The following is a 16,471-nucleotide window of genomic DNA, read 5'->3' on the forward strand; positions in this document are numbered from 1 at the left end:
CCACTAATGTAAAATGGGAGGTTTGACATGCAAATCCTCCTATTTTGCACTCCTATTTATTTGGCCACTACAAATTAGCCTATAGCATTTTCAAACATTTTCACATAGGTCCTATTTCATAATTTCAACCCCTTTTTCTTATGGAACAAAAATTAACTAAAATTGCCGGGTTCTATCTTAAGCTTGGGCCTTCTAGAGGCCCACTAACATAATTAAACCTATGCCAACATTCACAAAATTCTCGAAAATTGGAGCGTTACAATTTGAGCATCCATGTTACATAGTTCGATTATTTTGGTCAGTCATGTTAAATTTATGAACGACAAGCTAATGTGGCAACTAAAAAATTGGTATAATAATAAATTTAACCATCAATTTTTATTTATTATATCGATTTAATAATTTAAAAAAATTAACCCTTAAAATTTACAAATATTTTTAATTTAATTCTAATTTTAAAAAATTTAAAGAAATATATAAATATATGTAAATATATATAAATATTTCCAAAAAATATAATAAATATATATATATTTGATGGTGGGGAGGCCCGGTGGGGATGGGGAGAGGGAGAGGGATTATTTTATGTAATATAACATTTAAATGGTTTAAGAAATATAAACTAATGGTTCATTTACATGTTTACTGTAAAAAAATTATTTAAATGGTTTAAATATGGCAACCCGCAAATTTAATAAAATTAATTTAATTTTAAAATATTAAATTCGTATTAGGGGCCAATTTTGGAAAATATGCCGAAAAGTAATATTTAGTATCCAAATTTGATGCAAACAACATATTATCATATATGTAATGTCATGTCCGCTTATTGTTTACACATCTTACTCACTTTAATAGATTGCGACTATTATTTGTGTCAAGATTGAAATTTCAAAATTCGACAAATATAAGGACTTAGAATGACGCAATTGGAGAATATGGACTAAAACTACAAATGTATGCATAGTACAAGACTAGTAGGTGAATTTAACCAAATAGATTTAACTGCTACTGATTGGGTCAAGACTAATATTTTGAATTTTGAAAATTACAGGGAATAAAATTGACCGATTAAAAAATAATAGGACTAAAAGTGATCAAATAAAAGGAGAAGAGCTATATCCACAACTTGGGTAAAGTACAGGGACTAATAGCGAAATTTAACCTATATATTATAAAGGCTAGGGTTAATGGCAGAAGAAAGCACAATTCTCCGTTTCCTTTCCTTTCTTTTTCGTTTGAATTTCTCTGTTTCTGATTTCCATTGGTAAAACTAGCAATTGAAGTTGTTGTTTTCTTCTTAATCGTAAAATTGAAAAAAACAGAAAAGAAGGAAATCGCAGAAGATTTGAGGTAGGGTTTTGAAAAGAAATCCCTAAATGTACAACGGAATCGGACTGACCACCCTAGGGGTCAGGCACCAATGGTTACAGAGTAACAAATTCTTTGTAAAGCCCAAGACGAATCGGTTAACCGATTTCACCAAGCCTTTCGAGGCAGATCAAGGCACCGCAGGTCTCACCACCAGGAAACCTGACAAGGAAATCCTCGAGCATGATCGCAAGCGTCAGATTGAGCTTAAGCTCGTGATTTTGGAAGATAAACTCGCTGAACAAGGTTACACTGAATCTGAGATCGCTGATAAGCTTGTTGAAGCTAGGAAGGCTCTCGAAGATGCTCAACAAGAGAAAGACGAAGAAGAAGGAGAAGTTATACCAATCCCTACTCGCCAGCAAAAGTAATTTCTTGTTTATTTATTGATTAATAATAAATGATTGATGTTTTTCTTTTATTATTTATTGATTCATTCATGTTTTGGTGGTTAGGGTATCGGATACACAGACCCACCAAATTGCTGCAAGGAAGGAGAAGCAGATGGAGACATTTAGGGCTGCTCTCGGTATTGGAGCTTCTGAATCTGGGCTTCCTCCTCTGCCAAATCCTCGAAAGAACATCGATTTTGATCAGTGGAGACAAGAAACATGAGGTAACCATTGGTGTAGGTACTCTATGAGCCTGAGCCATATGACACTTTTCTAAAAGTTCCATGATATAGATACAACCTTTGATCAGTGCAGACAAGAAACATGAGCTAGCCTGAGTTTCTGGTTGAGGGTTTGATGCGTCTTTTCCTTCAACACTTTTTTTATGCCTAAACCTTTTCTAATTCCCCTTCGTAAGTAATTTCTACCCTAGCCATCTGAATGTGAGCAGTCGAATAGAAATGACTTGGGGAAAATATGAATCGATAATGGCCATTGATCGTCGCCACAATCATCACACCTTTTCTCCCTCGTGATTTGGAGAGATAAACGTGAATCGACAAGCTTTTGCGTTTGGATGCCTTCCAATACCCATTCAAGTTATTCAAACTTGACAAACACCAATAGAGGATCTCAAGTTTTCGAACACCTTGTCAATGCGACTAATTCGAAATTTTTTGACTCGATTCGACTCGACTCAATCAAATACTCACCCCTAGCCGAACCTAGTTGCGTCCAACGATTTAGTGAACAAATAAACTAGTTGATATTGTGTAGACACAAACTTCAGCTCAACAACATCATTCTCAATCAATTCCTTTATAAAATCACGTCTTATATCTATATGTTTAGTCCTCGAATGCTACATTAGATTCTTGGAAATGTTAATGGCATTTGTATTATCACACAATGCAGTAGCCATGTCCAATTCAACAGCAAAATCCTTCTATAGTTGCAACGTCAACAATTTTGATACCAAAATTGGTCCAAGAGTCCAAGATTATTAAATTCAGTTAAAATATAATGACTAAATTTTAAATTTTAAAAGAATATAGAAACCTCTACCATATTTAAGTCTATTTAGATAAATAAAAGCTCTAAAAGTTTATTTAAATAAATTGGTGAAATTCAAAAGTTTCTAATAGTGGTCTGATTTTATAAATATTAATAATTGTCCAAGTTTGTATTGTGATTAGAGGTGATCATGGATTAGGTCGAGTTTCAATAGAATTTTAAGCTCATTTTCTAGGTTTGGGCCTGAATCAACCCAAAAAATGGGTTTGAAATTTAGCCCAAGCTTGACCTGGTCCAACCATATTAAAAAATTTATATTATTATTTTTATATAAATACAAATTTAAAAATATAATACATCAAATACACTAAAATATTCAAATAAATGTTTCCGATAAATTGAAAAATTATCTATACTTAAATAATACTAATACAAATGTAATTTAACAAGTAAATATCTCGCACAATTAACAATAAAATAAGAGTTATATAATATCTAAAAAATAATAACAAAATGATAGTAATATAATAGTAAAATGGTAACAAAGCAACAACGAAACAAAAACAAAACAATAGATCGGGCCGGTCAAAAATATGAATTTGATCTAAATATAAATTTTAGGTTTATTAATTTATTAATGTTTTATATGTAGAATCAAGAATATATGAATTTCAATTTTATTGGAATGTAACAAAAATTTTAAGATGAAATTATGTTTTTATGGTGTAACGAATAAATTTAAGAGTGACATTTTATAATTATAAATATAATTGTTATACTTTTTAATAAGTCGTGTGAATTTGAAAAATTTTGCATTTTCAATGCGCATAGTGATCGTGATGTTATATGCTGAGTTTATAACTGTATAAACGCGACACGATCACAAATGTAATTTAAATCATCTCCAATTCTGGATGCAACAATACAGAAATTTATATCCAAAATTGATCCAAGAGTTCAAGATTATTAAATAAAATAAAATACACAAACTCAATACCTCAATTAAACTATTAAATTTTAAATTTTAAAAGAATATAGAGACCCTACTATATTTAAGGTTATTTAGATAAATAAAATCTATGAAGGTTTATTTAAATAAATTAGTGAAATTAAAAGGTTTTTAATCGCTTTGATTTTATAAATACTAATAATGCCCAAACTTGTACTCGCTTAGAGGTGATCATGGTGGTCGAGCTTCAATAGAATTTTAGGTCCATTTTCTAGGTTTGTGCACGACCGAAAAATGAGCCTAGAATTTCCCAACCCGACACGGATAAAAATGCTAAAACTCAAGTCTAGCCTAATCTAACCCGTCCGTATTAAAAAATTTATATTATTATTTTTATATAAAAATAAATTTAAAAAATAATTCATCAAATACACTAAAATATTAAAATAAATGTTTCCCAAAATTGAAAATAAATTAAAATTTTATTTATATTTAAATAACACTAAGATAAGTGCAACTTAGTAAGCAAATGTCTCTAAAATAGTAGCAAAATTAATAATAAAATAAAAATTATACAATATCCAAACAATAACAATAAAATAGTAACAATATAATAACAAAACGGCACCAAAATAGTGACAAAACAACAAAATATTGAAAACAACAGTAAAAAGTAGTAGGATTTTTATTTTTTTTACAAATTTGAGCTGGTCGAGCTAAAAAACTTACTCGAGACCTAACTTGTTTAGTAAACAAATCTTTTTTGTTCAAATATTTTTTGAACTTATATTTTACCTAATTCTTTTACTTTTCGGACGGATATTTGAGTAAGGCGGAATAATTTAGCCCATGATCATAATGGTGCTTAACCCAATCAATTGATTTGTTTTATTGTTTCAAAAGGATTAATGTATTTTTCCATCCTAAATTTGAGACCTAAACTTCGAAGAGGCTGGTAAGTGTAGCGGGTTTTAAGGGTGAGGCAGTAGCAAATGATGATGATGCTTTCTGACATAATGTTGAGTTGGATTTTGATATAACTGTTTTTATTTAATATTAATATTAATATAAAATCTAAATTTATTATCTTTTTAAAAATTTTATGTATTTTTATATGTATTTTTTCAATTTTTAGAATTAGGATCAATTGAGATCATTTGTAAATTTTAAGGGTTAAAACTTAAAATTATGCCCAAATTGATATAATATGTAAAAATTGAGTGCTAAATTTACTATTATACCATTTTTTAAACTGTCACATCATCCCCATTAGACACTTAAACAGCAATTAACGAAAATGAACAAAAAAAAAATTCAATTAGTTGGGTGACTAAGTTAAAAGAAAATTCTAGTTGAGTGACCAAAAACAATAACCCATAATTGAGTGACCTATGATGTAATTTATTTTTTTTTTTTTGCTATTTAACTTGCTATAATTACAACATTCCCATTTATTTATAGTGCTCAAACTTTTTTCAAAGTCTTATTAAATATAAATGATTTGCTAGATTTTAATCCAAGCCATCCCTCCAATCTGCAATTTTACCATTATTCATATCTAAAACATGAACAGAATCACACCAATACCAATAGTATGTCACTACATATAATCACAATCCTTATTCATATCCATAAGATTAAATAAAATCACACCAACCAATTTAATTGATATAATCAACAATATGTCGATGGTGAAATATAATTCGATCGAAATTTGTTAATAATTTTTAAAAATTTTAATTACCGATTAATTCGATAAAAATCAGGTAATTAACTGAATTAGTCAAAATAAATAATATATTTTTATATTAGCAATGAATTTTTGAAATATTATTCTTTATATTAATCAAATAAATAATATATATTATATATAATTCATTTTTAACTATTAAAAAATGAACATTAACAATGTTATTTTATACTTATTTTAACCAAAAGATAAAAACATATAAATTTCATTGAATTCAGATTGATCTGAATTAACCAAAATATTTCAGTTGGGTTAATGTATTTGAAACAATTTTGGTTCAGTTAACGGTTAAAGATTTTTACCTTTCGAATAATTCAATTAATAATTGATGCGTCGTTGAGAGCACCAAAAATATCATATTCCCTACGAAATAATTAAAAAGACAGTAAAGGGGAAGTAGAGTCGAATCCTCAGGGATCGAATTATACGAATGCTTGTTTCTCGAAATCCTTGGCAGGATCATGCCCAATAAAACCTGCGTGATGAAGGGAAAAAAAACAAAATTAAAGATTTGATTTGGAAAAAAATAAAAAGAACGAATCTAAAGTTGACTGAAATTGTAATTACGAAAATAATAAAAATAATAAAGAGAGTTAAAGGAAAAGAAATTCTTATTGGTAGATTCCAACCTCTAGTTGTCTCATTCCGCATTAGGTTCAATCTCGGCTTTTAAGTAACCCTTCTCAACTTAAGTAAGTCAGTTATAGTGGAAGAGGACACCTACGACCACCACTCCAAAGATTAGACTTACAATTTTTGGGAACCTAACTCTAGCCAGAATATATGCTAGATTAACGCTTCTCAATGGCGAATCCCACGCCATTTTGTCTCTTTGGCTCACCAACATCCGACGCAATAAGTTAACGAACCGATTGTGCAATCCTTCCAAAACATACAAAGCGCCGCCTTTGCATATGTTGAAAAGCTTACTTCTTAAGGGCCATGGACGGAAGCGCCATCCTCGTAGTGCCAGAAACGATGAATACTTGGCGAGAAGGCTAAACGGATTCTAGGCCTCAAGAACCCTTTTGGGAATATTGACAACTTTCGACTAGATAGGTTTTAGTGGCTCATGATAATGGTGGAAAGGTAAATAAATATAAAAGAGAAAAGAGAATTTTATTGAAAGAAAATATGAACAAACAAAAGCCTAGACTTTCTAGGGGAGAGTGTTTACAGAAAAAGATCCACCCCAAATAGAGTCACTTCACCCCCTATTTATAGTGGTAAGGAGATAGTCTAATTTAACTTAAATTCTAAAAAGATAAATACATTTAATTAAAGATAAATAAAGATAATTAAAATAAAATCCTAAAATTAAATAATCCTAATAATTATCTTAATATTAATTATCCTAATATAAATAAAATGGAGTCTTATAAAATAAAATCTCTTTTTTTTGCGTTTTTAGTCATTGTGTCTTCCATGCTCTCACTTTTGGCAAAATCTTTTTCCTGTGTCGCATGTCAGCCCATTGTGTCTCCAAATTGGACTTTTGTCCCTTAATTTTACTTTTGCCTCCAAACCAGTCCCTAAAAGATAAAAAGACATAAATAGCTCAAATTAGTAGGATCAAGCTCGAATAAATACATGATTAATACATAAAACACGTTATTCTAGAGCATTATCAATAATAATTTAATTAGATTAATAACCGAACCGATCGTTTAAACACCCCGACTAAAAACAACTAACAATATAAGAATGCATAAATAAATAAGCAAACAGAACTTGAAAGCTTCAAATTACAACATCCAGCAGCAACATGTTGGGTATGGAAATTTCATACTTAAATCAGCACTTTCTTTCAACATCAAAAATAAATATTTCAAACTTATTAAATAAAATTATTTAAGTATTAATAACATAAATAGTTTAAAGATGTAATTAAATATATCAATTAAAACAAAATATCACGTAAATGTACAAAATAAATTATATTATTATAAGAACATTTTTGCCATTTTATATTTTACAAATCAATAAAACTTAATTATAAAAGAAATTAAATCCATAAACAAGTAACTATTAAACATCTAATTTAACTGTTACAAGCCCAATTTGCCCGCCCGTTTACAACCCCTAAACCCCAAGCCCAAAAGAGCCCTAGCCCAATAAAAAAATCAAAAAGAAACCCTAGTCGTTCGAACCAACTCCTCTTTGTCTCCCCACTTGCCTCGACGACCTGCAAGACAGCCACCAACTCGGTCAAATCCACCGCCATGGTACTGTAAACATTAATGAGACAAGACAAAAAGCGAGAATAGTAACATGTAAACGGCTATTTAAAGCGAATCCAAAACCATTGTAGGGTCGGACATTTTTGAATACACAAAAAAAGACACGGAAAGAAATAAAAACAAAAGATTTCAAAGAAAAGAAGGTTGTTTCTTCATTCCTATTAACCTATCCTTTTATTTTACAAGTCGATTCAATACACGCACATACAATATATATCGCCTATATATAAAAAGAGAAAGGATATCGTTACCTTTTTGGAGATCGGAGAAGTCGAATCAAGCGGTTCCCATAGCTCGATCCGATCTCCTAGGTCTCCTTTGCTTGTTTGGAACTCGAATATGGAGTGAGGGGACAGAGGTTCGATTCGGGACTTTTGGCATCTCCTATCTGTCAGACACGACGGATGCCAGTGTGACCGACGGCACCAATTTGGCGACCAAAATCGCTGGGCAGACTCTCATTTCTCTCTTTCTTTTTTCTCTAGACCGATAAAATGACAATTTTCTTCAAAAATTTTGTTTTATAGTCCTCGATGCAGCGTCATTTGGGGCAAACATTTAATACCCAAAATTGCGTCGTTTAATCACTCGACCGAAACCCGACCAAACCGCCTAGGATCCACGTGTTTTTGACCTGAGGTCTATTTGCGCCTCGTCCCTCCGCTTTTGAGGCGGTTTCGATGTGGTCCCATTCCTTTTTTTTTAAATTTCACCCTAGAATTTCATTATCGTTTCATCTAGGTCCCTAACCAAATGATGCGTTTTGGACGAGTGGGTTTATTTCCATTTCATCCTCCTTAGTTACTCGCGATTCGCTTGGGTCCTTATTTTAATCCCAAGTTTATATTATTTGTAAATTATCCCCTATTTTAATTTGATTTCAATTAGGTTTTATTTAAATTCATTTTACATTTTCCTTTTTACGGGTTTATTTATTGGTGTTGATTGTATTATTTGCATCACTTTGTTTATTTATATGTTATAGTCTGATTAATTTTAAATTCATCTTGTACACAATATTCTATGTTTTATGCATTATTATTCATATTATTACTAATATTATTGTCATCCTTTAGTTTATTATTATTGTTTTACTATCGTTTTCCATTGTCATCATTACTAATTCATTATTATTGTTTCTATCAATGTGTTCTTATCACACTTTATTTCATTATTACTATGTCATTAGTATAGCTATTATCATATTATTAAGTTAATTAATTTTATGTTAATTCTATCATGATATACACACATATTGTTCTTTGTGTTACTCCTTTATTTGTATTTATTTACACTATTATTATTAATCTTTATAATTACTTTTTGAACACATCATCTATAGTTTTCCTTTTGTACATAAAAAAAAGTATGTTTCTAAACCTTATATAGCTTATGATAAAACTGATTTAATTTTATATACATATTCCTTTCATTCTAAATTTATTTACACATATATACGTCTATAATTTGTAAGTCTAATATGTTCTTAAAATTATTATATATATTCTTATTATCTTTGCATATTTTATAATTTTCCTTTATTATATATAAGTTTTAAACCGATATTCTTTAACACTTCGTATATCATTCGATTTAAGCGTTCATTCTAAAATATATTTTAATGGTCACATGTATACCTTTATTTTGTACAAAGTGTCTAGTTTAACAATTCATATAATATATATTATATATTCATCCTTTTAAATTTATCTTATACACATATATATTTCTTTAACTTTCATTTTGTTTTGCATTTTGCATTTCAATATGTTGTATTAGGCTATATATATTATTGTGGTATATTATTTTCATTTTGCATTGTCATCATATTGATTATTCTTCATCCATGATTAGGAAATTGATAATATTTTTAGAATTGGTGGAATTTGATTGTTATCTTGTTAGTTGATTAAACGAATCATCTTATCTCCATTCATCCATCATAGTATCTCGTACATGTACATTATCTTGTGTTTTTATTTCCTTTCGGATTAACAAATATCACTCTATAATTTCTAACTCTTTAGAATTAATTATTCCATTTTATTTTAAGACAAATTAGTGCATTTCAAGCGGGTTTTATAATTATTTATTTAAAAATTCCTTAAAACCAAGGCAATATTCGATGTTTGGCAATTCGGGGAATCGTGCCCTATCGTGCCGGGTTGCAATTTCCTGTTTGTTCGAAACGAATGAATATTCCTTCGGAATTTCACCCATGTCTTTAAAAATTTTCTTTAGAACAAAGGAAATGTTCGATGCTTAGCAATTCGGAGAATTGTGCCCTATCGTGCTGGGTTGTAATTTTTCGTTTGTTCAAAGTAATCGAACGTCCTTTTGAATTTTACACATATTTTCTCAATCCTAAAGCAAAGCAATGTTCAACGTTTAGAAGTTCGAAGAATCGTGCCTCACCGTCTGAAGTTTGGTTTTCGTTGGACTAAATAATTGGAAATCCTTTTGCAATTTTCGAGGTATAAATTTTGGAAACCAAGATTTATCGCGTTCTCAAGGGAATAAAGTTTCGTGTCCTATCGTGTTAGATATGATGCTGCATTCCTTTGAAACAAGAAAATTTTAACGACCAACTTGAGCTATTCAAATTTTTAAAAGAATCATTTTTTTCAAAAATAGTTTCAAATACTTAATCAATTTAGTACCAATTTTGGGCGTAGTGAAGGTGCTAATCCTTCCTCATACGTAATCGGCTCCCGAACCTGTTTTCTTATATTTACGTAGGCCAAAATCGATTTTAATAAAACAAAGTGTTTTATTAGGTGACCCAATCACACCCAAATAAAATATTGGTGGCGAATCCATATTTTGTTTTCAAAAAGTCGATTCTCGTTTTTCAAAAAATGGTTTGACATTAACCATTTCAACTTACAAACTTTTAATAAATATATTTCTTCCATAATTTAAAAGATAAAAACAGTTAGAAGCAAGCCAAAAACAAAAAAGAGTTAAATTACAAAAAAAGCCCTCGAGCATTAGAGTCTAGCAAAAATGTCCTCTTCCCTCCGTTGTCCTTTCAAAATTATACACAAAATATGCTAACCTATGCTATGCACAAACATGTTTAAAGAGAGCAGTATCTCGATGTTGCGGAAGAGACGGTGGTGGTGTACGAGGCAAAGGAGAGAAAGTATTCTAGTCAATGATTTCTCCCTCTCCATCACCATTCCTCACAAGTTCTGCTACTTTCTCCCTAACATACAAATTCACTGGGTCAACTTGAGTGTCATGTTTTTCGTTGTCATCATCATCTTCTTCTCCTCCTTCTTCATCAGCATTGTTGTTTTCGATATCATCATCACCAGCACCATCAACGATACTTTGGGTCATTGTCTTGTTGCCAGCTTCAATATTATCTTCAGCATCAAGCAAGGTTTTCTTGAACAATCTCACCCTCGGATACACCATCTTTAACAACTACTACAGGAAATTTCAAGGGCTTCTCAGGCCAATCCTTAAAGAACGAATTCATAACCATGAAGCGGAGAACCTGCAACAATCGGCTTTTATCTTTCCTTATATCAGCGCTAAGAAGTTTTTGCAAAAGGGTCGGACTCCTCTTGCTGAAAGAACTGCCATCAAATGATTCCTCGGTTGTTGGTTTTGGTTTCTTGGAAAAATGGTCTCTCTTATCTGGTCTCCCTCTTTTATCATTCCTCATTCCAAATCTCCCCCTCTTGGTTGACGGCCTATGGTTTTCTTCCCTTCCATTCACCCTTTTCTCCATACCTCGCAGATACTGTGGTGGAATTTCTGCAACTTCGACTCCTAACTCAGCTTGCTTTGCCAAAATCTCCTTGAGTTGCTACAAGAGAAGGTTACAATATATAATAAGAAAAAACTTCAGTTACATAGATTGTGACAATGAAGCATCAATCCGGCCACCTTGCAGAATTTTAGACACTAAATGCCTGTTTTTAAATTGAAACAAATTTATAAACCCAGAACTGAAAACTTCGGTTATCTTTTCATGAGTATTTAACATTGTTAGACATGCTTAGACAAAATGCCAATTTTCTCGAATCTTGGATGCTAATACTATAACTATTACATATATCTATGTTATTTGGACCTGGGTGTGAGTTCAAATACGGGTATGTGTCTAACAAGGTTATGTTCAATTTGAAGGATTGTATTCCCATACCCAAGTCCAAATATGTGCCGGAAACAGGTGTCAAACAAGGATACTTCAAGAAAAAAGAAGATTCGGAGCACCAAAGACATATATGCCTAGGACGAGCCACAAGGCAGTCTTATAGGTGGAAAGCATCAAACGTTTATTGACCAGATGCTTCCCTTTTAAGATGAGATTGGCCTTATGCTCAAGCTTATGCAATACTAGTAAGTTTTTTATAGATCAGGAAAAACTTAATAAATGTACCTCGCTACGTGATTTTGCAACCTCAGAGTCAGCTACTTTTCCACTCAGTTTCTGCAGCCACCAAAGTCGATTATCATCGAATGCATATACACTTTAAAGGGAACAAAAAGTGAAATGAAAGAGCATTCTGCAGCTATATACAACCTTCTTTATGTTGGCTTTTGTGGGATAGAACTTCTTACGTTCTTCACGCCACTTTCTTATCTCTTCCTCCGTATAGGTCAAAGCAAGCGATCTTCTCATTTACGAAAGAATTGTGAACACATCAAAGCAGAGATTAGTAAGAAAGAAGGTAATTATAAGAGGAGAGAAAATACATGACAATTTATGAGAAATATTAATCATAAGTACAGGAAAATAAGATTCTGCTGTAGATAATTTCACTAAAATGTCAACTGCAATTGATTCGGTTCTATTAGCCTCCTTGTTCGGAATTACTATCAAGGAAAACATTAACTCTTTCTCAAAAGTATTTGGAAAGAACAGAAAGAAAATCCTTTAACATAGCCATTTACAAGGCAGCTTGTAAATTAATTGAAACCTATGTTGCTCCGACTCTTCATCTCTCTTGAAATACTTGTGTCTAATACATAACCAGACATAAGTTGGGAGATATGACAATCCAAAGATCCTCCAAATACATGAAAAAACTTTAAAAGAAAATTGAACATACCCATCTCAAGCATATATACATATTTGACAATCACAATCAAGTCCGAATAACATAGCTGAAAACTACCTAGGCTGTCCATACACATACATTTCCTGTACACCAGCAAACAACTAAATACAGAGAAAAAAAAACCCAACACACACTAAAATCTTGTGAAATTTTAAAAGTTCTGGCATTTATTCCAAATCAAAACAAGTAAACCAACAGAGCATGAGCATTCCTTTTTCTGTTTTCATGCATACGGTGGGATTTCATCCACAAACATTTCAGGCCTTGACTTATCATCAATAGTTCAAACTTATACAAGCAAGAACTTAAGCATCTCACCAAAACGGAATCAATTAAGGGTTAAGTTGGACAACTAATGGCTTTTTAATATGATTGCTGACAATTATTCCAGTTGTGACCACCATTAAAATGTTCAAGGAATTAAGTTTCTAAAATTAATCACATAAAGCTCATTTATTTAAACTCAATGCAATACATCCCCGTTTGTCAACTCACTCTAATCCCATACCACTTAACTTCTATATAAAATGATTCACGTAAATACTCAACACATACCGCCATTCCATTCTCCATACCAATAAAACTCCCATGATAAAATAGATATTGCCAGCCAAAGAACTGCTTCAACTATAAGAAAGCATAAATAGAACTGTCTATTTTCAGGCTAACCACTGTCATAAGTGTAGCAGCCATCATTTGTAAAAAAGCAGTTTCAACTAAATAAATGTCTCATGTTAACACAAAACTATTCTCAAGTGAACGTCTCTGTCAACAAGCAAAAGTTTTCTTCACATCTGACAAGCAAGATTATGAAACGAGTATGAGCAAACAGAAGTTACCTTCTCTTTTCTTTAGCTGGGTTTGCAGAATTAGAATGAGGAAATTTAGCTGCCCTCTCATTATCAGGCCCTGTTATTTTTTTCTCAAGGTGAGGAGAAACTAGAATTTTTTTTCAAAAGAAACAAAAGAATCCAATAGCAAAAAACAAATCAAAGAATAAGAAGGTACAAAGGAAACCAATATCTATTTCCAAGTTGTAGACACCAAAAATGCAAAGTTGTGCATGGAAAAAATTGTCTATCTTGTTTTTTAGAGAGCCAAAACAAATAAATTTATTTCAAACATAAAGCTTCAGATATCTATACATTGGTATTCACATGTGAATTCAAATAAATCAAACAAACTATATCTTCTAATATCCCTTTCTTGGTTTCTTAGTTTCCAACAGATACGGAAGAATTTAAGCTTTATTTCAAACATAAAGCTGTAGACACCAATATCTATTTCCAAGTTGTAGACACCAAAAATGCAAAGTTGTGCATGGAAAAAATTGTCTGTCTTGTTTTTTAGAGAGCCAAAACAAATAAATTTATTTCAAACATAAAGCTTCAGATATCTATACATTGGTATTCACATGTGAATTCAAATAAATCAAACAAACTATATCTTCTAATATCCCTTTCTTGGTTTCTTAGTTTCCAACAGATAGAGAAGAATTTAAGCTTCACAACAGCTTTAGCTCTACTGATCTCATATTTCAGTGATCCAAACCTATCCCAGAGTAATCTTAAGGTCTTTGTTTATTTAAGTGTAAACTTCTACACTTTTACCAACTTATCTGAAAAACAGAAAACCTTCCATCTTTTTTTTTTTTTTTTTGCAATGCTAAATTAAATGTTGAATAAAACATATTTTGTGCTCTTAAACATAGTGATCAACACTAAAAGCAAATCCCATCGATCACTCCATACACCTTGCACATCGTATTCTATTTCTTGAAACCTGTGACTAGCTGGGACTTCCATCTTAAACTCTAATTCACTATTCCAAAGAAAGTCTACTTTCACCCAGTCGCAGTTTATTTTCAATCAGATCACTGGAATTACTAGTCATGGAACAAACACTATATCATATTCATTTATAATCAAGATTTTTTTCAATGAACTCCTACTTGTCCCAGTTGAATCACTAAATAATCTTTTAAAAAGGGGCTTAAATCAGTTCATTTATAATCAAATTCCATTTGAGTTATAAAGCCAGACGAAGTGACAACTGTATTAATAGTGAAAATGTCAAGTAACTTTTTAGTTTTATGCTTTATGACAAAACAAAGAAAACAGAAAAAAAAAGTTTATTCATCCACAGCCCAATGTATCCAAGAAAGACCATTTAAGTTATTTGAAATTCATTAAAAGGTTAACCTTTTTTCTTATGTCCATTAGAAGATGCAAACGCTCTCTTTGCATTATCCGCTTGATGGAACCGAGGCTGATCGAACTTAGACTTCTGAGATCTACAAAAATTGAATTTCAGCTGTATAAAAAGCCAAAAATCGGAGTCTTTCACAAAGAGAAGCTAGAAACTGTAAGATGTTCAAGAATACCAACCCCCATTTTGAATCCCTTTTAGCATTTCTTCCTGGAAAGTTGTTCATATTCTGACTGTTTTTACCAGGACCACCCTTCAACAATTGAAAAGACTTACATTAATTTCAAAAGCCAAATCAAAAGATAAAAATAGACACCAAAAACATTGTGGAAAAGAAATTTTAACACCATACATCAACCATGTCCAGCTTAACAATTACGAAACTTTCACATTAAATAACATCAAAGCAGCTTGAGAAGTTCTGCTTAGGGAAAAGGTATAACATAAGCTATTAAGAACCCAAATGGAGTATCTCCAATGGTAAGTATATCTTTCCAGGTTACTGCACAACAAATAATGCAAATTCTCATTTGATATCGTCAACTTTTTGAATCTTCACCGTTAACTTTACAAGATGTGTTTAACTCAAACTCATACATCAAAGAAAATGGCACAGCTGCAACATTGGAACTTTGAAAGAATAGTATTGCTAAACTTTATGCTTTTATCCACCAAAGGCAATCAGACTCTCTTAAACCACTTTCAGAGTCAACATTCACAACCAAACTACCTCCTTAGTTCTAGCACAAAGTTAAAACAGTAAGGGGGTAAAAACTGATACCTTTGGCCTTCTGAAAGAAGGGTCTCCTGGTACTTGTGAAGCAGGTGCAGAAGACAAATTCGATGCATTAACATCCGCTAAATTTTGCTGACTCTGATTGGCTTGCTGCTGCATCTGGTTTGGCTGCATAAACCCGAAATGCGGATTCGGCACAATGGCTTGGCCACCAGAAACAAACTGTGAGAGATCTGGGAGTTGAGCATTCAAAAGTTGGCTCACATTCTGCAATTGGTTCTGTAAAAAAAGCTGTTGTTGCTGTAGTTGTTGCCGCTGCTGCTGCCCATTTGTTAAACCCATATTATTTTGTTGAGGCAAATTCAACCAATTTGGCTGATTTGGATTATGCAAAGAGTTATTGAATTGAGCAGGAAGTTGTTGGAACATTGCAAGATTGTTCATGTTTGGGAAAATTGGACCAATTTGAGGAAACCCCGTACTGTTATTTTGTGTAGGAAACTGCTGGTTAGCTCCATTCATGAATCCAACATTATTTAGCAATGGCATAACACTAGAATTCTTATTAATATTATTAATATTATTACTCAACGGAGTTGGCAGCTGAGGATTAAAATACCCATTTGAGGTTGCATCATAAGCATGTTCATGTTGTTATTGCACTGGTTTGCCACCGCAGAATTTGATTGAAAACCATTCTGCTCAAAAAATCAAATCAAAACCCAAATTTCAA

The 16,471-nt window shown here is 31.7% G+C and overlaps 2 protein-coding genes across 2 annotated transcripts; one reads left to right on the plus strand and one right to left on the minus strand.

The window, feature by feature from the left end:
• The first annotated feature begins 1,166 nt into the window (after positions 1–1,166).
• LOC108485447 (pre-mRNA-splicing factor cwc-21-like) lies at positions 1,167–2,590 on the plus strand. Its single transcript, XM_053025011.1, has 2 exons — positions 1,167–1,738; positions 1,827–2,590. The coding sequence occupies exons 1-2, from the start codon at positions 1,380–1,382 to the stop codon at positions 1,984–1,986; spliced, it is 519 nt and encodes a 172-aa protein (XP_052880971.1). The 5' UTR covers positions 1,167–1,379; the 3' UTR covers positions 1,987–2,590.
• An 8,089-nt stretch (positions 2,591–10,679) lies between these two features.
• Positions 10,680–16,436, minus strand: LOC128279236 (uncharacterized). Its single transcript, XM_053025010.1, has 7 exons — positions 15,784–16,436; positions 15,182–15,255; positions 14,996–15,087; positions 13,634–13,703; positions 12,257–12,347; positions 12,113–12,163; positions 10,680–11,536 (listed from the first exon to the last, which is right to left on the minus strand). Exons 1-7 carry the CDS (start codon positions 16,285–16,287, stop codon positions 11,096–11,098), a joined length of 1,323 nt encoding a protein of 440 aa, XP_052880970.1. The 5' UTR covers positions 16,288–16,436; the 3' UTR covers positions 10,680–11,095.
• Between the last annotated feature and the right edge of the window lie 35 nt (positions 16,437–16,471).

The sequence above is a fragment of the Gossypium arboreum genome, unplaced genomic scaffold, assembly GCF_025698485.1.
Source record: "Gossypium arboreum isolate Shixiya-1 unplaced genomic scaffold, ASM2569848v2 Contig00537, whole genome shotgun sequence".
NCBI classification, from domain to species: domain Eukaryota; kingdom Viridiplantae; phylum Streptophyta; class Magnoliopsida; order Malvales; family Malvaceae; genus Gossypium; species Gossypium arboreum.

Bases quoted from the DNA above. Each gene is read 5' to 3' on its own strand.
- LOC108485447 (XM_053025011.1), top strand. From the start codon at position 1,380: ATGTACAACGGAATCGGACTGACCACCCTAGGGGTCAGGCACCAATGG. The intron at 1,739-1,826 runs GTAATTTCTTGT...TTTGGTGGTTAG, and splicing joins ATCCCTACTCGCCAGCAAAA to GGTATCGGATACACAGACCC.
- LOC128279236 (XM_053025010.1), bottom strand. From the start codon at position 16,287: ATGCCATTGCTAAATAATGTTGGATTCATGAATGGAGCTAACCAGCAG. The intron at 15,256-15,783 runs GTATCAGTTTTT...CAATTGTTGAAG, and splicing joins CTTCTTTCAGAAGGCCAAAG to GGTGGTCCTGGTAAAAACAG. The intron at 15,088-15,181 runs GTTGGTATTCTT...CAATTTTTGTAG, and splicing joins AAAAGGGATTCAAAATGGGG to ATCTCAGAAGTCTAAGTTCG.